The following is a 22,108-nucleotide window of genomic DNA, read 5'->3' as shown; positions in this document are numbered from 1 at the left end:
ACCTGTTTCCAACCTGATTACGTTCTATCTACCCCAACGTTTAAAACAGTGCCGGTTCTAAAGAAAGTGCAGTAAGTCACTCGTCTGCAAAAATGGGGACATGGACCGTCCCCCACGTGATTAGCTTGTATACACCCCACTGTTTAGTAGAGTGCCTGGCACAAATACCCTAAATTATTTTCTTATATTTACAACACTAATTTACATTAACGTCCGCCTCCCCCTCTAGACCGTCAGCTCACTATGGACAAGGAAACACATCCGCTAATTCTGTCGTACTCTATTCTCCTAAGTGCTAAGTACAATGCGCTGCACACAGTGAGTGCTCAATAAATACCACAGACTGTCTGACTGATAAAGCTCGGCCTCTAAGAGAAGAAATCCCCTCAATATTTGGAAGGCAGGACAACGTACTTACCAGTTGGGAGTAATGGGAGGAGAACGAGACGGAAGGCTTTTGGTTTCCAAATGTTCCACTGATAAAGATCTCTTCAGTGTGGGGGTCCATATCATCCCACCGATCACCTTCCTGCAGTACTGGTTGTTTACGGACCTGGAAAACAGCCACACGCCCACATTCTTCACTGAGGCTTGAGACACACGTGAAAACGGAGGAACTGTTTAAAAACTACAGTGAAGCAAAGTCTCAGGCCAGGAGGCATCCCAGAGGAAGCACCGGAGCAGGCCGCCACCGCTAAGCTAGCAAAGCATACCGTCATCTGGCAAGGAGCTGCTCTGTCTAAGCTGAGGCCCTACAAGATCTCGAGGCGAAGATGCAAAGGAATAAACCTAGAGAAGCAGCGTGGCCTGTGAGGTGAAGTCAAAAACAGAGAGAAGTAGTGTGGCCTAGTGGATAGAGCACGGGTCAGAAGGACCTGGGACCTAGTCCCGGCTCCGCCACTTGTCTGCGGGGTGACCTCAGGCAAGTCACCTCACTTTTCTGGGCCTCAGTGACCTCATCTGTCAAATGGGAGTTAATTCTGTGAGCCTCAAGTGGGACACGGACTCTGTCCAACCTAATTAGCTTGGGTCTACCCCAGTCCTTAGTGCAGTACCTGGCACATAAGGGCTTAAATACCATAATTAAAAACCCCCACAAAAATACAACTACAGATAACAGTCATGATAGCAAAAAAGAGAGTCCGTGCATTTGCGAAACGGGGCTGAAACTGTGGGGTTTTCTGGCCTATCCGAATACTTACATATTTTACCGTCTTCAATAAGTCGGAAGGCCAAATACAAACACACATAGACTCACTCTGAGATGTATCATTTATGCAAATAGCAATACTGAAGATACATTTTGGTTACGATAAAAATAATACTACTAATAGTACTCGTTAAGCGCTTTCTCTGGGAAAGAACTGTACTAAATGCTGAGATAGGTACATGATAATGTCTCTCATCGGGCTTACATCTAAGCAGAAGGGAGAACAAGTACTGACTCCCCATTTTACAGAGGAGAAAACCGAGGCACAGAGACGTTAAGTGATTTGCCCATGATTACACGGCAGGCAGGTGGCCGGGGTTCTTCGGCAAAGGCAAACAACATTCCTCACCCCACCCAGTTTCTTCCCCTAGGAAATGGAGATCGATGTCTAGTTATTTCTACGGTGGATTTTTGCACTAAAGTCTTCCCCTTTATGACCGCCCTCCGGCCCCCATCTCAGATGATTCCCTCTAAAGAAAATGGTATCTTTCCTTGTCTTACTGTTGCTCTCCCTTGCTCCGCCAGTGTAAATGCTGGGAAGGAGGGGGTCACACACCATTTGGCAATTAGGTTTTAGAAAGAGCAGATATTGCGCACTCTTTCCACTTCTGACAAAACTTCCCTCATACAGTGCTGAGAGACATTAGCTGGAGGCGACAAACATCTGCACCACTTTTACATGCACATGTGGAAAAATATACGCACACTAAAATGTCTATTACATACAAAGAGTTCCACCACGATTTCTTGCGTTTTCACTATCTGTTTTGGCTAGAAACTGATTTAGGAATTAGGGAATGTTTGCTTGACAACGCAAGGCTACCGAGGTAGAAGAAGCAACAGGATCAGATCACAGGAATAGCCGGTACACCTGCAGACAAATCAAATTCAACAAAACAGATCTTTTGTAGTGCTACAAAACAGTACTCACTTGGTTGGATTTCTAGAGCCCAGTGTCCAGTAATGGGTTAAGATCTTCTTTTCATGAGGTAGTGATTTCTTTATCTGGAAAAACGTATGATGTTCCACACAAGATTTCCACAGATTTTTGCAAGATCTGTAATTTAGCATATTGAAGGCGACTATGTGCTCCCTGGACTCGTTCTGAAAAACAGAGACGCATAACGGATTTAGGCTGGTATTTATTGAGCGCTTATTATGTTCAGAGTACATTCTGCAGCAGTTTTAACTGACATTTCAAGTCCCCGGTCAGCAGGTCGGGCTAGAGACCCAAATTAAAATCTGATGTCGAACTAGGGGACCTCTTGCTGTCAAAAATCTGACCCCCATAACCCCGCCGTTAAAACCGTTTTCAGCTACCACCAATCCTTGTTAATTACCCTCACTCTAGACTGTAATCTCGTTGTGGGCATGGAACATGTCTGCCAACTCTGTTGTATTGTACTCTCCCAAGTGCTTAGTACAGTGCCCTGTACCCAGAAAGCGCTCAATAAATACGATTGAATGAATCAAAGACATACGATGGATTGACTGTTATTTTGAGGTTCCACCTCTCTGGCAACGGCAACCACGAAACGTGATTTGCTGTCTGTCTCCCTGCTTCTCAACTGTGAGCCCGTTGTTGGGTAGGGATTGTCTCTATTTGTTGCTGAACTGTACTTTGCAAGCGCTTAGTACAGTGCTCTGCATGCAGTGAGCGCTCAATAAATACGACCAAATGAATGAATGAAAGAGGTACTCCATATCCAAAGATACACCCGGGGCGGGATCAATCCTGCAGAGGGAAATTGGCCTCCATGATACCATTTTCCCGGCTCGAATCTGGCAGAGGCTGCTGCCTGCCCAAACAAGTTTCTTCTAGAACGGACCGCCTTCCTGAAGAAGCGTGAAGCTCTGCGGCGTAAAAGGGGGATAAAGCAGAGGAAATGTGGAAGACTCACGTGTTTTTGCCGTTGCTGTATAAAAAACTTCTTCCTCTTGAAAGAGATCTTTAGAATATTCACCCTAAAAAAGAAGAGAATTATGAACAATAGTGGCAAAACAGACTGTTTCATCTTCCCAGTGGAGTTGCTTTGCATAGAGGTTCCTGTTCCAAACTCACATGCACCCAAACTTTTCTGTCAACTCTGCCTTTCTCTGACTGGGTGAGAAATCATTTTAGTCTCAGCAGCGGGGCCTAGTGGAAAGAGCCCAGGCCTGGAAGTCAGAAGGACCTGGGTTCTAATCCCAGCTCGCCACTTGTCTGCTGTGTCACCTTGGGCAAGTCTCTGGGCCTCAGTTACCTCATCTGGAAAATGGGGATGAAGATTCTGAGCCCCATGTGGGACACGGACTGTGTTCAACCTGTTTCCTTTGTATCTGGTCCAGCGCTTAGTACTGTGCTTAACAAATACCATTTTAAAAAAAATACAAAGTTTCTGAAAGCCTTCAAACTTCCACCGGTATGTCACGCCCGCACCGAGCGATTCCCACCAATGTGGAAGCAACGTGGTAGCTTGGTGGAAAGAGCGCGGGCCTGGGAGTCAGAGGACCGGGGTTCTAATCCCGGCTCCGCCGACTGTTCGCTATGTGACCCTGGGCAAGTCGCTTCACTCCCCCGCGTCTCGGTTTCCTCAACTCGCCAACGGGGATTAAATGCACGTTTTCCCTCCTACTTAGACTTTGAGCCTCATGTGGGATGGGGACCGTGCCCAATCTGATTAACCTTTATCTACCCCAGCACTCCGAACAGTGGCTGACACATAGCAAGCCCTTAACACAATAACGACGACAACATGGAAGCCTAGGGTGGGAGCTCACCACCGCCTCACAAAGGAGGCGACGGAAATGTTTACACAACTGGGTTTCTGTAGGCACTTCTTTCCTTTCCACCTTGTACATCTCCAGCCCAGCCCAGTCCAGGTTATAGGCCTTCCCTGGGTCCTCCTTTCCTCTTCTCCCACTCGCTTCTGCGTCATTCCGATTTCCTGCCCATTTTCACTCCTCTCTCAGCCCCACAGAACCAAGGTCCACATCCGTCATTTATTTCTATTCATGCCTGCTTCCCCCTCTAGATTGTAAAGCTCCTTGTGGGCAGGGAAATGTGCCCACCAACTCTGTTCTGTTGTACTCCCCCAAGGACTTACTATAATGCTCTGCACAGGGTCAGCGCTCAATAAACAACATCGATCGACTAATCTTGAGATCCCACGTGCACGTTCTGGAGAGGGGTGAGAGGACGGGGGTATAAATCTATTTCAGACTCGCTCTGTCTGGGATGCAGACGGCAGACAGGGTTGGGAGGGGGGATGAGAAAGCCCCGAAGCTCCCCGGGTTTATTTTTTCCTGACTGAGCTACCCCGAATCCTCTCGGTCCTTGCCACGGCTGTGATTCCGATTACACTGGAGGCCCATCGATGGGCAGGGATTATCTCCATCTGTTGCCGAATTGTACATTCCAAGCGCTTAGTACGGTGCTCTGCACATAGTAAGCGCTCAATAAATACTATTGATGAATGAATTCCTCTAGGCTGAGCTATCGTACAATAAGCCAAGCTGTGGAGTTTCAGGTTTCTCCTAACCCTGCCGCCGTGTCCCTTAAAGGAGACGGCACAAGTCTAATGACCAAGACGAAGGTCGCCAGTCACCTCCGTTCACTTCCAGAAGGCGGATGGTCACTCCTCCATTAGGATCTGTCTCCTTGCTCCTCCTCCTCCGCTTAAATCGGGGAAGCAGCAGAAAAGCGCAAAGCTTAAACGTGGTTCTCAGTGTTAAAGGAACCCGAGACTTCTCACAGCAGCAAGCGGGGGCCTGGGCCTCACGAAACCCTTGACTCAATCAAGACCAGGCCTTCCAGGTTCTGATTTCCAAACCCATCATTTGGCTGGGAAGGGCCTCATTAAGGTGACGCCTCCTCCAAGAGGTCTCCCGTGATTAAGCTCTCGTTCCTTCGACTCCCTTTCCGTTCTGAAGCATCTATGCACTTGGATCTGTGATCTTTGGGCATCTGACATCTGTCCTTCCCTCAGCCCCACGGCATTCACATACATATCTAGAAATTATACACTGTAACATTCATTTATACTAATGTCCGTCTCCCCCTCTAGACTGTAACCTTTTTTTAATGGTATCTGTAAAGCACTTACAGTGTGCCAAGCATTGTTCTATGCACTGGGGTAGATACAAGATAATCAGGCTGGACACAGTCCCCGTCCCACATGGGGTCCACAGCGGACTGGGTCCATGTCGTGGCTCAGTGGAAAGAGCCCGGGCTTCGGAGTCAGAGGTCACGGGTTCGACTCCCGGCTCTGCCACTTGTCAGCTGTGTGACTGTGGGCAAGTCACTTCACTTCTCTGTGCCTCGGTTACCTCATCTGTAAAATGGGGATTAACTGTGAGCCTCACGTGGGACAACCCGATTACCCTGTATCTCCCCCAGCGCTTAGAACAGTGCTCTGCACATAGTAAGCGCTTAACAAACACCAACATTATTATTATTAACTCTGTTACAGTGTACTCTTCCAAGCACTTAGTACAGTGTTCTGCACTCAGTTAAGCGCTCCATAAATACCACTGATGACGATCATGAGGAGGAAGGGCTCCTGTGCCATGTTCAAACACTGATAAAATAATCAGAAATGGAAAGACTTTACCAAGGATAGAAACTTGTGCAAATAAATTTTCGGTACACCGCGATGCCGCCTGAAGCAATTCCAATCATCAGGTCTAAATTATGTAGATCCTGCAAAAAAAGAACATGTTTTAGAAGTAAAAATCCACTAAAAGCAGTCTCGACTCCTGCTAATGATAATATTAACTGGTATTTGTCAAGTATTACGTGCTAAGCATTGGGATAGATGCAGTAGCATCAGATTAGACAGAGTCCCTGTATAGGGCTCAAAGACTAAAAGGGAGGGAGAACAGGTATTTCATCTCCTTTTTACAGTTGAGGAAACTGAGGCCCTAAGAAGTCAAGTGACTCGCCCAGGGTCACACATACGTATACACAATAAGCACATTTCAAAGGGGGAAAACTCCATTGACGAGGTGGCAATTATTATTATTTCTCTCCTAGTGTCTGTTAAGCACTTACTGGAAAGAGCCCGGGTTTAGGAGTCAGAGGTCATGGGTTCTAATCCAGGCTCCGCCACCTGTCAGCTGTGTGACTTTGGGCAAGTCACTTAACTTCTCAGTGCCTCAGTTACCTCATCTATGAAATGGGGGTTAAAAACCGTGAGCTCCACGAGGGACAACCTGATCACCCTGTATCTACCCCAGCGCTCCGCACAGTGCTGGGCACCTAAAGAAGCAGCGTGGCTCAGTGGAAAGAGCCCGGGCTTGAGAGTCAGAGGTCTTGGGTTCTAATCCCGGCTCTGCCGCTTGCTTTGGTGACCCTCTAGAGGGCGCCCTCGGCTAAATCCTTACCTTCCTCACAGCCCTGCCAAAGGCTCAGATTTTTAACAGTCATTCATTTATTCAATCATATTTATCGAGCGCTCACCGGGTACAAAGCACTATACTAAAGAGCTTGGGAGAGTACGATAGATCTGTGACAATCAGGAGATTGGGACTGGTGGGATTTCATAAAAGGAGATTATCCTTGGTGTTGTGGACATTTCAAAAAAGGGCTGTCAATCGCTATTTCGGAAGGTGTGGGTTGTGGAGGTAATTTTACGCAAGCAGCGTGGTCTAGTGGAGAGAGCCTGCAAGTTGGAAGGACCTGGGTTCTAATCGTGGCTCCACCACTTGTCTGCTGCTGCGTGACCCGGGGCAAGTCACTTCATTTCTCTCTGCCTCGGTTTCCTCAACTGGAAAACGGGGTTTAAGACTATGAGACCCATTTGGGAGACAGGGACCATGTCCAATTTGATTTTCTTGTATCCATCCCAGTACTTAGCACAGTGCCTGGCACATACTAAGCGCTTAACAAATACCATTAAAAGGAGAGATGGGTATACTCTGGCCTCACCAGTGCTGTCTACGCAGGCAGCCCCACCCCTGAGAATTCCCATCCTGCCCTTTCTCTTCCCTGCCTTCTAAAGAGATCTGAACTACGGGGGAGGTGAGTTTGGGTTTTTAATTCTTTTTCCCCCCTCCTAACGCATATCAAAAACAGACGTTCCACATAAATGAAGTACTTAAATGCGAGAAACTTCTCCAAATTTTCCCCAGGAAAGGTGAAAAACCTTTCTGATTTTCTGGCAGCTGTTCCTATAAAAGTAAAGTGCAGTTTGACTCGTACAAGACCGCTTTGAGTCCACGCTGCTTCCAGAACTCATTTTAGTACCGAAAAACAAAGGCTAGTCTCAGAACAGGAGTTTTAGTACAGTGCTCTGCACACAGTTAAGTGCTCAATAAATACAACTGGGTCTGATCATTGTTTTTACGGTACTTGTTAAGGGCTTATTATGTGCAAAGCACTGTACTAAGTGCTAGGGTAGGTACGAGATAATCAGGTTGGACACAGTCCCTTGTCCCTCATGGGACTGACTCACTGTCTAAAGGAGATAACTGAGGCACAGAGAAGTTAGGTCACATGCCCAAGGTCACACAGCAGACAAGTGGCAAAGCCGGGACTAGATCCCAGGTCCTCTGATTTCCAGGCCTGTGCTCTTTCCCCTAGGCTATACTGCTTCCCCATTTGGTTTAATATCTGTTTCCCATTTAATAATGTTGGTATTTGTTAAGCGCTTACTACGTGCAGAGCACTGTTCTCAATCAGGTTGTCCCACATGAGGCTCACAGTCTTAATCCCCATTTTACAGATGAGGTCACTGAGGCACAGAGAAGTGAAGGGACTCGCCCACAGTCACACAGCTGACAAGTGGCAGAGCCGGGAGTCAAACCCATGACCTCTGACTCCCAAGCCCGGGCTCCTTCCACTGAGCCACGCTGCTTAAGCTTCTGGAAGACAGGGATGGTTTCTTGTCCCTTCCCAAGGACTTAGTACAGTGCTCTGCACACAGCAAGTGCTCAATAAATACCACTGATCGACTGATTGTACTCAAGTATCACGGAGCTGAGGACATTCATTCTGTCCCCTGTGAAGGGCCTTTTTAAAAAACAGCATTTGTCAAGCATTTGCTATGTATCAAGCACTGTTCTAAGCACTGGGGTTGTCAGCAGTCCCGGTCCCACATGGGGCTCACAGTCTAAACAGAGTGGAACAGGATTTAATCCTCATTTTACAATCGAGGAATAATAATAACGATAATGGTATTTGTTAAGCTCTTACCGTGTGCCAAGCACCGTTCTAAACGCCGGGGTGGATACAAGGTAATCAGGTTGTCCCACGTGGGGCTCGCGGTCTTAAACCCCATTTTCCAGATGAGGTAACTGAGGCCCAGAGAAGTGAAGTGACTTACTCAAAGTCACACAACTGACAAGTGGTGGAGCCAGGATTAGCGCCCATGACCTGTGACTCCCAAGCCCGGGCTCCTTCCACTAAGCCACCAAGTGAAGTGACTTGCTCGAGGTGTCACAGCCAACAAGTCCTCTGACTCCAAGGCCCGGGTTCTTTCCACCAGACCTTGCTGCTCCTTCGCCTGCCTGTCTGTCCCTAACTAGGGGTGTGTCTAAGTGTCACCTCAACTTGCAAGATCTCCACTTGGGGAAGGAAAGCAAGTGGTGGTGAGGGCGGGAGGGGAAGTACATAGGAGTCAGAAAGAAAAAAAAAATCCAGGGTAACTTTCTAAAGCACAGGAGAAAAGTTGATCCAAAAAGAAGCGTGAACAATGGGATGTAGAGAGAAGGTTTTTTCCCTCCCAATCTGAGATATCAGAGATGCAGCGTGGCTCGGTGGAAAGAGCATGGGCTTGGGAGTCAGAGATCATGAGTTCGAATCCCGGCTCTGCCACTTGTCAGCTGTGTGACTGTGGGCAAGTCACTTCACTTCTCCGTGCCTCGGTTACCTCATCTGTGAAACGGGGATTAACCGTGAGCCTCACGTGGGATGACCTGATGACCCTGTATCTACCCCAGCGCTTAGAACAGTGTTCTGCACATAGTAAGCGCTTAACAAATACCAACATTATTATTATTATATCAGATTTTAGGGGGAGAAGGGGATTGGTTTAATCCAAACCATAATGAGAAACATTTCCCTTCAAGAAGGCGTATGCGAGATTTGGGTTTCTGTGACTCAGATGCAGTACCCCGAACTGAAATGAAGACTTAGCAATACCCAGCCTGCTCAGCCCCAGGCCTGGACACAAACCACACAAGTTGTGCATCTTTGTGTTGGCCTACTTGAAGGCCAAGCCCTGTGGGGAATTGGAGACATCAGAGAAAAACTCATCGCTTTGAAATGGAGCAGTAAGCGACTCGGATGACTCAGACAACGCTAATGGCTAAGACTCTGGACTCTGAATCTCAATTAGCAGAGTAAGCGCTCAACAGATATCATTAATTAAGATCCCAAAGGGTAGTGATCATAATATATCTTGCTTCTGTTGTGCTCACCCAGGCACTCTGTACAGTACTTGGCACTCAGTAGGTGCTCAATAAATACCCCTAATGATGATGGAACAGAGTAAGCGCTTAACAAATACCATTATTTTCTTTAAAAAAAAAAAAAAGATTGTGTAACTATTTTAGGATTAAGACTAGAGAAGGTAAAATCCACAATTTTAACAGGATTTTATACTATGCTCTTTGAGTCATCCCGTATTACCGCATAGTGGAATGGCATGAAAGTCTGCGTTAAATGCCACCATCTTCCTGTTGTATTTTGCTTCCTTAAATTGGCTACTAAAATGCTTTCATTCCTTTTTTAAAACACGAAATGTCTGCACAGGCTGTGTTTAAGTATCCGATGTCCTTCGTATCACCGCAACTGAGATTAGGCACAGAATGTCTTGAGATCCACATACATTCAAAAGCAGAGAAGCAGCGTGGCTTGGTGGAAAGAGGGCGGGCTTGGGAGTCGAAGGTGGTGGGTTCTAATCCTGGCCCCGCTATCTGTCAGCTGTGTGACTGTGGTTAAGTCACTTAACTTCTCTGTGCCTCAGTTACCTCATCTGTAAAATGAGGAGGAAGACTGTGAGCCCCACGTGGGACAACCTGATTACCTTGCATCTACGCCAGTGCTTAGAACAGTGCTTGGCACATAGTAAGCGTTTAACAAATACTACTGACCATTTTGACCATGTAATCGCGGGGTGCTCTAGCTTAGAAATATGCCCACGTGATGAGAAAAATGCTAGGGACCCTGAACTGTTAAAACTCCTGATGTTTGAGGACTGACCTCCTAAGATATGCAAGCGGTCGTCACACCTGTCATAGACCTTAGAAATTCTAGGCCAATCAGTCGTGGTTTTTTTATGGTATTTAATGGTTTACCATGCGCCAGGCACTAGCGCTTACTGTGTACAGAGCATTGTACTAAGCGCTTGGGAGAGTACAATTGAACAGAGTTTTTAGACACATTCCCTGCCCACAACCAGCTTTCGGTCTAGAGGCTTACAGTCCCAGGCAGTAACTAGGATGGTAAATGGGGTGTGGTGGTTTGTTTTTTTATAGTATTTGTTAAGTGCTATGTGTCAAACACTATTCTAAGAGCTGGGGTAGGTACAAATTAATTAAGTCTGACACAGTCCCTGTCCCACCTGGAGCTCCACAGTCTAAGTAGGGCAGACTACAAGTATTGAATCCCCATTTTACAGTTGAGGAAACTGAGGCAAAGAAGTTAAGTGACTTGCCCAGGGTCACACAGCAAGCAAGTGGTCGAGCTGGGATTAGTGCTGACTTTTGGGATTAGGCAAAATGGCTAGGAAAAGCTGGGGAAGAAAGATGGAGGACTCGATTCAAAATCCAAGGGAAGAATCTCGTCACGAGGCAGGGAGGAAAAGGAGGGGGAGGAGTAAGTTTTTTTTTTTATGGTATTTGTTAAGGGCTTGCTATGTGATAGACACTGTTCTAAGCACTGGGGTAGATACAAGGTAATCAGACTGGACACACTCAATGTCCTACATGGGGCTCATAGTCTTAATCCCTTCTTGTTGGCAGGGAACGTGTTTACCTACCCTATTGTTTCTATTTTATTTATCTTGATTCTATTTATTGCTATTGTTCTTGTCCGCCCGCCTCCCCCGATTAGACCGTAAGCCCGTCAAAGGGCAGGGACTGTCTCTGTTACCGATTTGTATATTCCAAGCGCTTAGTACAGTGCTCTGCACAGAGTAAGCGCTCAATAAATACTATTGAATGAATATCGTGCTGGACTTTCCCCGAATGCTCAGTTCAGTGTTCTGCACACAGTAAGTGCTCAATAAATACCACTGATGGATTCAAGGCAAAGAGCTCATTCCCAATGGTCGCAATCCATTCTAGAGACAGATGAGCTTAGTACAATGTTCTGCACATAGTAAGCGCTCAAGAAATACAATCGATTGAATGATTGATTTATTGAATGACTGATAAAAGATCAACAGTCTTGAAGGATGCCAGAGGAGAGGGTCTCAGAGCCCAAAGGAGGCAACTGCTGTTGCTAATGGCATTTGTGAAGCGCTAACTATGGGCACCGTACTAAGCGCTGGAGTAGATACAAGATAATCAGGTTGAATCCAATTCAGGCTCCACATGGGATTCACAGTGTTAATCCCCATTTGCTGGATGAGGGAAGGGAGGCCCAGAGAAGTGGCAGAACCAGGATTGGAACCCAGGTCCTTCTGACTTCCAGGCCCTTGCTCTATCCACTAGGCCATGCTGTTTCTCAAAGGTGGAGGCCTGGGGATGCCGATCCTATGAAGAGTTCTGTGGAGATCAACAATGGCCTCATAATGGCGGAAGCTAAAAGAGGTTCCTCTTGGTTCAACCAACACACTGAGCCCTTCCCACCATAACCAGGATTGTTCAAAGTGTGAAGGGCAAAAATCCCCAACTAGGGCATTGCCAGAAGATGCCAAGATCAAGAGAAAGACTCCTCCCTAGACAGATTTTTTGCCAACGGCTAGAGAATAAATGAAGCGTGGAAGAGCAAAATATTGGCAGCTAGCATAGCCAATGATAATATTAAAGAATAAACAGTACTGCCTAGAAGCAGTGTTGCCCAGTGGATAGACCATGGGCCCGGGAGCCTGAAGGACCTGCGTTCTAATTCCGGCTCCACCACTTGTCTGCTGTGTGACCTTAGGCAAGTCACTCCGCCTCATCTGTAAAATGAGGATGAAGACTGTGAACCCCACGTGAAACGGGGACGGTGTCCAAACTGATCAGCTTCGATCTACCTACCCCAGTGCTTAGAACACTGCTTCACACAGGCTAAGCACTTAAATACCATCATCATCATTATTATTATTACTGTGTGCAAACCACTGTACTAAGCGTTGAGAAAGAACACTTTGGTGCGGAGAAGTAGATGGGGGTACCTGGTCCTCAAAGGGTTCACGATTTCAAAATAAAAGGGGGAGAGGGCTGGCGACAGACACATGAATTACAGAACCACACACACACACACAAAATCAGCATAAAAAATGACAAGGATAAATGCTAAGTGCAATAAAAGCTGAAGGGCACTGTGGCTAGAAGAGTAGATATTTCAGGGTTCTCACAGCACAGTTTCCAACAGTCTTAGCCACAGCAACCCCCTCAAAAGAGGGCAATCGCCTGTGTTTTTAGTAACAAGGGCTAGCTTTATACTACCTTTTACAGTCAATAAGTTGTGGTTTAGTCAGGAAGTTAAGTTTCTCCAAATGGCCCACCATGTTTCCAAAATAACCAGTAGGAACCAAAATATTTGCAATCTCCAAAAATCCAATTTCAAAAAAAAGCCCACAAAACTTTTTTAGGATGTGTTAATATGAAGCCCCCCAACTTGGAAGAGAACGGTTCCTTAGTAAAAGGAAACTCCATCTTAGCTCATTTATATTTTTCTAACCAAAAACGTGACAAAGCAAACATACTCTACCACTGTGCAATTCAACTCCATAAAAGTCTAGTGTACGGGCGATATTGATATAGCAGGATTCGGCTTCTGACTGCTTGAGACCACTGAAAAGCAGAAAAAAAAGAAAACCATGTAATACAAATTGCTTCACAGGTTAAAAAATGGCAAAAATAGAAAGCCAATAACCTCAACATGAGCTCTCTAGATCAAAGCTAATCAAAAGAAACAGCCTGGTCAACTGAACAAAGTTTCCTTTCATAATAAAAAGCAACAACCTTAATTTCAATATGGCAAATTCCCAAAGAGTAAAATCTGATATTAACATTTTTTTTTCCTTCCTCAACCCAACGTAGATACACTCTCAGTTGCAAATTTTAAACCTGTTTCAAAAGAGAAAATTTCACACTAAAATACTGCAGTTTTAGGAAGGAATCGCACAGAAAAAAGGCGAAACGTACCATTTACCAAAACCCACTTGCTATTTAAACTGTTTACTGAGTTGGCCACCAAAGAATTTTCTTCAGTATTGGTTCCCCCCTCAAATTCTGCTTTCCGCTATAGGTCACGTGGCTAAAGACCTGAAACCATGGAAAACTCTGCTCTTTACAAATGCCAACCTACAAACGACACATAGTTTCACTGGAACTTCTTCCTAACAATCTGACATTTGGGCCAAATTTTAAAAAGAAAATTTCCTCCTAGATGGTACTCGTTTTTCATTGACTTCATGCTCTTTTGAAAACTTCTGTGAACAGAGAGGCAAGTAAAGGGAACAAAAACTTGGTGGGTGGGAGGGGTTAACCTGCAAAGGTCTATTTTGGTTTTATGTTTATCGCAGTAGTCCTTTAGGTATAAAACATGGAAAAATACAAACTTTAATATAAATATTTGCCACCCCTTCTTTCAATGGTACAGGGTACAGTCCTCTAGACTGTTGGTAGAATGTGTCTACCAACTCTGCTGTAATGTACTCTCCCCGATGCTTAGTACAGTGCCCTGCACACAGTAAGCGCTCAATAAATATGATTGATAAATGGTAGAAAAATTGCAGGGTCTGCTAAAAGACAGGAGTGGGAATCAATAAAATAAATATGCCATGGAATGATGGGAGACTACTTTAGAACACATGACAGTGGATAAATTCCAGGTACTTTCTACTGAGCAGAAATGCAGTCAACAAATACTGAGATCAACCTGTTTGTGGTGGTGATGATGATGTTGACGATGGCATTTGTTAAGCTCTTACTGTGTACCAAGCACTGTTCTAAGCATGCTGGAAGCTCACCAGTCAGGAGGTCTGGATTCTAATCCCAGCTCCATGGTCAAGTCACTTAACTTTTCTGAGCCTCGTTTTCTTTATCCGTAAAAATGGGCAAGAGAGACCCATTCTCCCTCCCCACCTTTCTGTTTCATAGTTATTTGTTTGTTAGGTGGTTACCATGTGCCAGGGCTCCGTACTGAACGCTGGAATAGATGCAAGTTCATCAGGTTGTCCCATTTGGGGTTTACGGTCTTCATCCCCATTATATCTTAATCCCCATTATACATCTGAGGTAACAGGTACAGAGAGATTAAGTGACTTGCCCAAGGTAACACAGCAGACAAATGGCAGAGCTGGGATTAGAACTCAGGTCCTTCTGCCTCCCATGTTTGCGCGCTATCCAACGGATACGCTGATTCTCAGCTGGGACAGGGATTGAGGCCTATATTCTTATCTATTTTCTGTCCCAGTGCTTGGCACATGGTTAGTGCTTAATCCTTGGACCTGGGATTTTCTGGGACTAATTATCGGAATAGCTCTAAAAAGGCAAGAAGTGATAGCTTCCCAAAGTCTGCATGGGTTTTCTACAAAAACATTCGGTTCGCCTTTCTTTATTCCTCAAGAACCTCCAGTGGTCGCCTATCCACCTCCACGTCAAACAGAACCTCATCATCAGCTTTAAAGCAGTCAATCCCCTTGCCCCCTCCTACCTCACCTCGCTGTTCTCCTATTACAATCCTCACACTTGGCTTCTTTAACGCCAACCTTCTCACTGTACCTCCACCTCGTCTATCTCGCCCACATCCGACCTCTGACCCGTAACGCCCTTCTCTCCTCATATCCGACAATTACCCTCCCCCAGTTTCAAAGCCCTTCTGAAGGTCCATCTCCTTCAGAGAAGCAGCGTGGCTCAGTGGAAAAAGCCCAGGCTTGGGAGTCAGAGGTCACGGGTTCGAGTCCCAGCTCGGCCACTTGTCAGCTGCGTGACTGTGGGCCAGTCGCTTAACTTCTCCGTGCCTCAGTCACCTCGCCTGGAAAATGGGGATGAAGACTGTGAGCCTCACGTGGGACAACCTGATGACCCTGTATCTACCCCAGCGCTTAGAACAGTGCTCTGCACGCAGTAAGCGCTTTACCAAATACCAACATTATTATCTCCTCCAAGAGGCCTTCCCTGACTTTTCCTTTTGCTTTCACTCCCTTCTGTGTCACCCTGACTTCCTCCCTTCATTCATCCCTCCCACTTGCCCCACAGAACTTATGAACATAGCCATAATTGATTTACTTATGCTGTCGTCGTCTGTCTCCCCTTCTACACCGTAAGCTCACTGTGGACACAGAATGTGTTATATTGTTGGTACTCTTTCAAGTGCTTCGTACAGTGCCCTGCACACAGTAAGCGCTCGATAAATACCACTGACTGACTCTGAGGCGTAGGAGAAAGTCGACGCTACAGATTCCCTAAAAAAAAACGCACGCAGAGCGGCTAGGCCAGCGGGAGGTCAGACCGGCAAAGGTAGGACCCCTCTCTCCTTCCTCCCTGCCTCTTTCCCTCCCTTGGGACTCGGAGACCAGAACCGGCTAAATCCAGTAGGAACCAGTCACTTCAGACCTTAACTGGGCAACCAGGGTCCTTGGCCCGGAGCGACGCAGTCAGGCAGGGATGACTGGGAGACTTTTTCGAATCACGCCGGAAACCCGGGGAATAAAGTTACAGGGCAGACGATGCAAGACTGCACATTGGTTATAAATTATTGCTACCCGCGGCAAGATCAAAATCCTGCGAGAGCGAGAACTCTTTATTACTCTACATCAGCTGGTCAGAAAGATTCAGAATGTAAAAGCTGATGCCTTAGTAAGCGCTCAGTAAATAAATAAGCCGGGCTTAGTGGAAGGAACACGGGCTTGGGACTCAGTTATGGGTTCTAATCCCAGCTCCGCCACTTGTCAGCTGTGTGACTTTGGATAAGTCACTTACCTTCTCTGTGCCTCAGTTAGCTCATCTGTATAATGGGGATTAAGACTGTGAGCCCCACGTGGGACAACCCGATTACTCTGTATCTACCTTAGCGCTGAGAACAGTGTTTGACACATTAGTAAGTGCTTAATACCATTATTATTGATAATAATAAATAGGGCAAATAGGACCGATGGATTTTTATGGTTCATGTTCCTAGCTCTTACGGTTAGGTGCTTAAGAGAGTTGTGGCCATTATTAAAAAGAAAAAAAATATTCATTTAACTATCCTTGAATAAACTGCTCTCAGAATTTAGCTCTCGGGCATTAGGTTCATCAAAGGGTTTGTGAAAGAATCAAAGTTAAGGCTATGATGCTATAAGTGAGAGCCTAACTACAGTAAGCAGGCAATAACTGTCTTGATTTATTCATTTAATAGTATTTATTGGGTGCCTATGTGCAGAGCACAGTACTAAGCGCTTACCTTGTATCTACCCCAGAGTTTATCACATAAGAACTTAACAAATACCATAATTATTATTATTATTAGAAGACCTCTGAAATCTTAAATTACAAACACGCCCCCAATCTTTTCTTCATGAGCAAAAAGGTTGACAGGAACCCAGAGAGCAAATTTTGATACAAAACACAAACCCTACCAAATCGAACTTGTAAAAATGAGAACGGCGATGTATGTTATTACCTGTGTTGTTCATGTAGTGATTCTACTTTAGTAACGAAGTCCTTATTCTGTTCTGGAATAAAATGACTACTGGAAAGATATCCTGAAAGATGTACAGAAGAGTTATAGTCTCCAAGATGAGCTATTAAGAGAGCAAAAGAAAACAACAATTAGTCAACAAAGTCAAAAATCACTAGAAATCAAATTAAATATCAGAAGATAATACTTAGAAGGCCAAGTAAGATTACCAGAAACAAAGCTGGCTTCTCTATGTAACAATGAACAGTTTACTCAATTCTATTTTTTAAGAGAAGCAGCTTGGCCTAATGGAAAGAAAACGGGCCTGGGAGTCAGAGCTCCTGGGTTCCTGCACTGCCAATGGTTTGCTGTGTGAACTTAGGCAAGTCACTTAACTTCTCTGTGCCTCAGTTTCCTGAATTGTAAAATGGGAATTAAAATACCTCTTTGCCCTCCTCCTTGGACTGTAAGCCCTCTGTGGGTCACGGACTGTGTCCGACCTATTTAACTTGTATCCCAGCGCTGGGAACAGTGTTAGGTACAGAATAAGCGCTTGAAGTGCTTAAAAGACACACAAAAATTGCCCTTGCTTCTCTTGTCAGATATCCTGAGTAGTGACAGCTGTTTCAAATGACTGAAAATGCAGTTTTGGAAGCAACGTGTGCAAAAAGAGAGAAATCACAAACTAGGGACACCTCAAAATAACACCGTGTTTTGCACTCCTGAAGTAGAAAAGGCTAAAGAAAAACATCTTGGCCATTGAGAGCAACAACTGTGGCATTTAAGTGGTACTATGTGCCATGCGCTGTTCTAAGCACTGGGATAGACACGAGATAACCCAGTTGGACACAGTCCCTGTCCCGTGTGGGGCTCCGAGTCCCAATCCCCCTTTCACAGATGAGGTAACTGGAGGTCCAGAGAAGTGAAGTGGCTCGCCCGAAGCCACGCAGCAGACAAGTCGTGGATCCGGAATTTGAACCCAGCTCCTCTGACTCCCAGGCCCGGATTCTGTCAACTAGACCACGCTGCTTCTCTGATCCATTTTGAGGGGAGGATCACCTTGTCCGACGATTACATTTACGGGTAAAATCTCTACCTAAGCACAGAGTATTGCATAAGAAGTGCTCTGATAAAACCCTGATGAAAGTTTTAAGAGGAGAAAAATCCCAAACAGAATGAGGTGCCAAACACAATACTACAACTTCAGCCAATGAACACGCTGGAGCCTTTTCCCACCCTATGGCATCAAGGCCCAGAGGGGTTTCCAGTCAGTTAGTAGTATTTGTTGAGCGCTTACTGTGTGCAGAGCACTTTACGAAGCCCTTGGGAGAGTAGAGCACTACAGAATTAGCAGACACCACCCCTGTCCACAACGAGCTTACGGTCTAGAGGGGGAGACAGACATTAATATGAATAATTTATAATATAATTTATAGATATGCACGTGAAGTGCCGCGGTGCTGCGGGTGGGGCAAATACCAAATGCCCAAGGTCACAGATCCAGGCGTGCAGACCATGGAGAAGGAAGGAGACAAGGAACTGGGCTTAAATCGGGGTGGATAATAATAATAATAATGTTGGTATTTCAGCGCTTACTATGTGCAGAGCACTGTTCTAAGCGCTGGGGTAGATACAGGGTAATCAGGTTGTCCCACGTGAGGCTTATAGTCTTAGTCCCCATTTTACAGATGAGGTAACTGGGGCACAGAGAAGTGAAGTGACATTTAAGTGCTTACTATGTGCCAAGGACTGTTCTAAGCACTGGGGGAGATACAAGGTAATCAGGTTGTCCCACGTGGGGCTCGCAGTCTTAATCCCCATTTTACAGGTGAGGGAACTAGGCCCAGAGAAGTGACTTGCCCAAGGTCACACCGCCGACAAGGGGCAGAACCGGGATTCGAACCCATGACCTCCTGACTCCCAGGCCCGTGCTCTATCCACTGCACCGTGCTGCTTCTCTTGGAGCAGATGTGACCTCGATGATGATGATAATGGTCTTTGAAGGTGGGGACGGTGGTGGTCCGGTGCACGAGAATGGGGAGGGAACAGGTCAGAGCGAAGAGGTGGGAGAGCGGTCGGCAGTGAGATGGATGCGATCGGGGCCCAGTGAGCAAGCTGGTGCTGGGGGAGTGAAGTATACAGGCTGGACTGTAGTAGACCGGTCAGGTAAGGCAGGAGGTGCCAAACGGATTGAGTGACTGAGTTTCCAGACGATATTCTCTCTGCTTCTTATGTCAGACCCTAAAGGTACCTCTAATTAAAAACTGAGTTTCTTGGGAGTCAGCCAGCCCTCCCACAGGGACACTTCTTCCTCCGCCAAAAGAGCCGTCTCACTGCACCAGGGTGCCGTTGTTTCTTAATAACAGTGGTATTTGTTAAACCTGCCCTATGTGTCAAGCACTGTACCAAGTAGATACAAGCTCATCAGATTGGCCCCAGTTCACATCCCACAAGGGGCTCACAGTCTTAATCTCCATCTTCCAGATGAGGTAACTGAGCCACAGAGAAGTGAAGCGACTCGGCTAAGGTCACACAGCGGACGGGTGGCGGAGCCGGAAGTGGAATCCAGGTCCTAAAAGCGTCAGGCCCGTCTAGACGGTAAGCTCGTCGTGGGCAGCGAATGTGTCTGTTGTACTGTCCTCTCCCAAGCGCTTAGTACAGTGCTCTGCACCCAGTAAGCGATCAATAAATACGACGAACTTTCCATCAGGCCGTGCTACTTCTCTAAGTCCCCCGAAGTCATCTTCTTGCCTCTGCAGCTGCCCCTGACAATGTCGCCCTTTCCCAACTCTGGCCACCGGCACCTCCCGCCTTCGGTAGGAGTGAAGGAACGGAGGGGGAACCGCCACGATCAACGATAGGATGAAAGCGGAGGCCTCGCCTCAGTTGACCACGGCCTAATCCACAGCTGTGGCTCAAAACCCTTCGCGAGCACTTCACGCCTCCTCGCTCGTTGCACGTGGCGGAAAGGCGTGTGCGCATGCTGCCTCACCAACCATTAGCGTTTATAATCAATTTCTCCTCGGGGATGGCCCGTCCTGAAATCTCAGAACTTGCTATTGTTTTTGTCTGTCTCCCCCGATTAGACTGTGAGCCCGTCAAAGGACAGGGATTGTCTCTATCTGTTACCGACTTGTACATTCCAAGCGCTTAGTACAGTGCTCTGCACATAGTAAGCGCTCAATAAATACTATTAATAATAACAATGAGGGCCTGGGTTCTGATCCCAGCTTTGCCACTTGTCTGCTGTGTGGCTTGGGTAAATCACTTCACTTCTCTGTCTCAGTTCCCTCATCTGTAAAATGGAGATTGAGACTGTGAGCGTCATGTGGGACAGGGACTGGATCCAACTCGATTTGCTTATATCCATCCCAGCGCTTAGTACAGTGCCCGGCTTGAACCGACACCACAATTATCATCTCTGCCCACGGCCTCAGAACTGAGCTTCGCTAGGAGGGCATATAGGGACAGACTAGCACTGGTCATTTCAACTCCTTTCTCAAAACCTTGAGGATTGTAAATTCAACACTCGTTATTAAAGCAGAATAATCCCGAAACAAAGCTTTGTTTTTATTGCCAAGCTTTTGAACCAGAATAACACCTGTCAAACATTAACTTTTTCCAAACGCATGTCCAAGCTTTTCTATGAACAGGTCAGGGAAAAGAAAAAAAATCTAAATAAAAACATTAACTCCTGAGCTGCCAAACTTCCCTCACATAAAAAAACATGAAGATGACGACGAATACTGGTTATTCTTTGGGTGTGGTTAAGGCACGCGCCCTCTCTCTCTACAAGAAACCTGGCTTTAGAGTAGACTCCATTCATTCTTCTGTGCTGTAATTCATACAGACTAGATGTTAATAATAATGATGTTGGTATTTGTTAAGCGCTTACTATATGCAGAGAACTGTTCTAAGCACTGGGGTAGATACAGGATCATCGGGTTGTCCCACATGAGGCTCACAGTCTTAATCCCCATTTTACAGATGAGGGAACTGAGGCACAGAGAATTAAGTGACTTGCCCACAGTCACACAGCTGACAAGCGGCGGAGCCTGGATTCGAATCCATGACCTCCGACTCCCAAGCCCGTGCTCTTTCCACTGCGCCACGCTGCTTCTCTAAATATAACGTTGGTATTTGTTAAGCGTTTACTATGTGCAGAGCACTGTTCTAAGCACCGGGGTAGATACAGGATAATCAGGTTGTCCCACGTGAGGCTCACAGTTAATCCCCACTTTACAGATGAGGGAACTGAGGCACAGAGAAGTTAAGTGACTTGCCCACAGTCACACAGCTGACAAGTGGCAGAGCCGGGAGTCGAACCCATGACCTCTGACTCCCAAGCCCGTGCTCTTTCTACAGAGCTACAAGATCAACACAAATCCAAGAGCATTCTTGCCCCGAGGAAGAAAAGCAGTGTGCCTCCTGGATTGAGTCCGGGCCTGGAAATAGGGAAGGAGCTGGCTTTGGTTTTGTTTGTCGTTGTTTTTTATGGTACTTGTTAAGTACTTACTAGGTGCCAGGCACTGTCACAAGCACTAGGTTAGACACAAGCTAATCAAGTTTTACACAGTCCCACGTGGGGCTCGCAATCTTCTACGGATGAGGTAAATGAGGCACGGAGAAGTTAAGGGACTTGCCCAAGGCCACAGATCGGCAGACCAGTGGCGGAGCCAGAATTAGAATCCAGGTCGCCCTGATTCCCAGGCCCTTGCTACTCTATCCAGTAGGCGATGCTGCTTCCTGTTCTAATTCTGGCTCTGCCACTTAAGTCCTACCTGATTAATTTGGATTTACCCCAGTGTTTAGTAGAGTGCCTGGTACAGAGTAAGCACTTAGATGCCACACACACACAAAAGACAGTGAGATGCCACACACACACACATACATACACAAAAAAAGCCAGTGAAGGGCACCATTTACCACAAAAGTTCTAAACTCCACCTTCCCCCAAAACATGAACTCTCTCAGTGAAAAGAGGTTCATTCAATCATTCAATCGTATTTACTGCATGCTTACAGTGTGCAAAGCACTGTACAAGCACTTGGGAGAGTGCAATATAACAACAGACACATTTCTGCCCACAATGAGCTCAGAGTCTAGAGTGGGAGACAGACATTACTATAAATAAATTACATATACAAATATATACC

The 22,108-nt window shown here is 46.2% G+C and overlaps 1 protein-coding gene across 1 annotated transcript in view; it reads right to left on the bottom strand.

The window, feature by feature from the left end:
- The window catches only part of PTPN3 (protein tyrosine phosphatase non-receptor type 3), an 84,653-nt gene that overhangs the window by 31,105 nt on the left and 31,440 nt on the right, over positions 1 to 22,108 (bottom strand). The window contains exons 8-13 of the mRNA XM_029053768.2: positions 16,956 to 17,076; positions 13,051 to 13,138; positions 5,803 to 5,891; positions 3,112 to 3,175; positions 2,142 to 2,314; positions 419 to 553 (exon numbers count right to left, since the gene is read on the bottom strand). Coding sequence (XP_028909601.1) covers positions 419 to 553; positions 2,142 to 2,314; positions 3,112 to 3,175; positions 5,803 to 5,891; positions 13,051 to 13,138; positions 16,956 to 17,076 — 670 coding nt within the window. The remainder of the gene's footprint in view (positions 1 to 418; positions 554 to 2,141; positions 2,315 to 3,111; positions 3,176 to 5,802; positions 5,892 to 13,050; positions 13,139 to 16,955; positions 17,077 to 22,108) is intronic.

The sequence above is a fragment of the Ornithorhynchus anatinus genome, chromosome X3, assembly GCF_004115215.2.
Source record: "Ornithorhynchus anatinus isolate Pmale09 chromosome X3, mOrnAna1.pri.v4, whole genome shotgun sequence".
NCBI classification, from domain to species: Eukaryota; Metazoa; Chordata; class Mammalia; order Monotremata; family Ornithorhynchidae; genus Ornithorhynchus; species Ornithorhynchus anatinus.
This window is presented reverse-complemented; position numbering and strand designations above follow the sequence as displayed.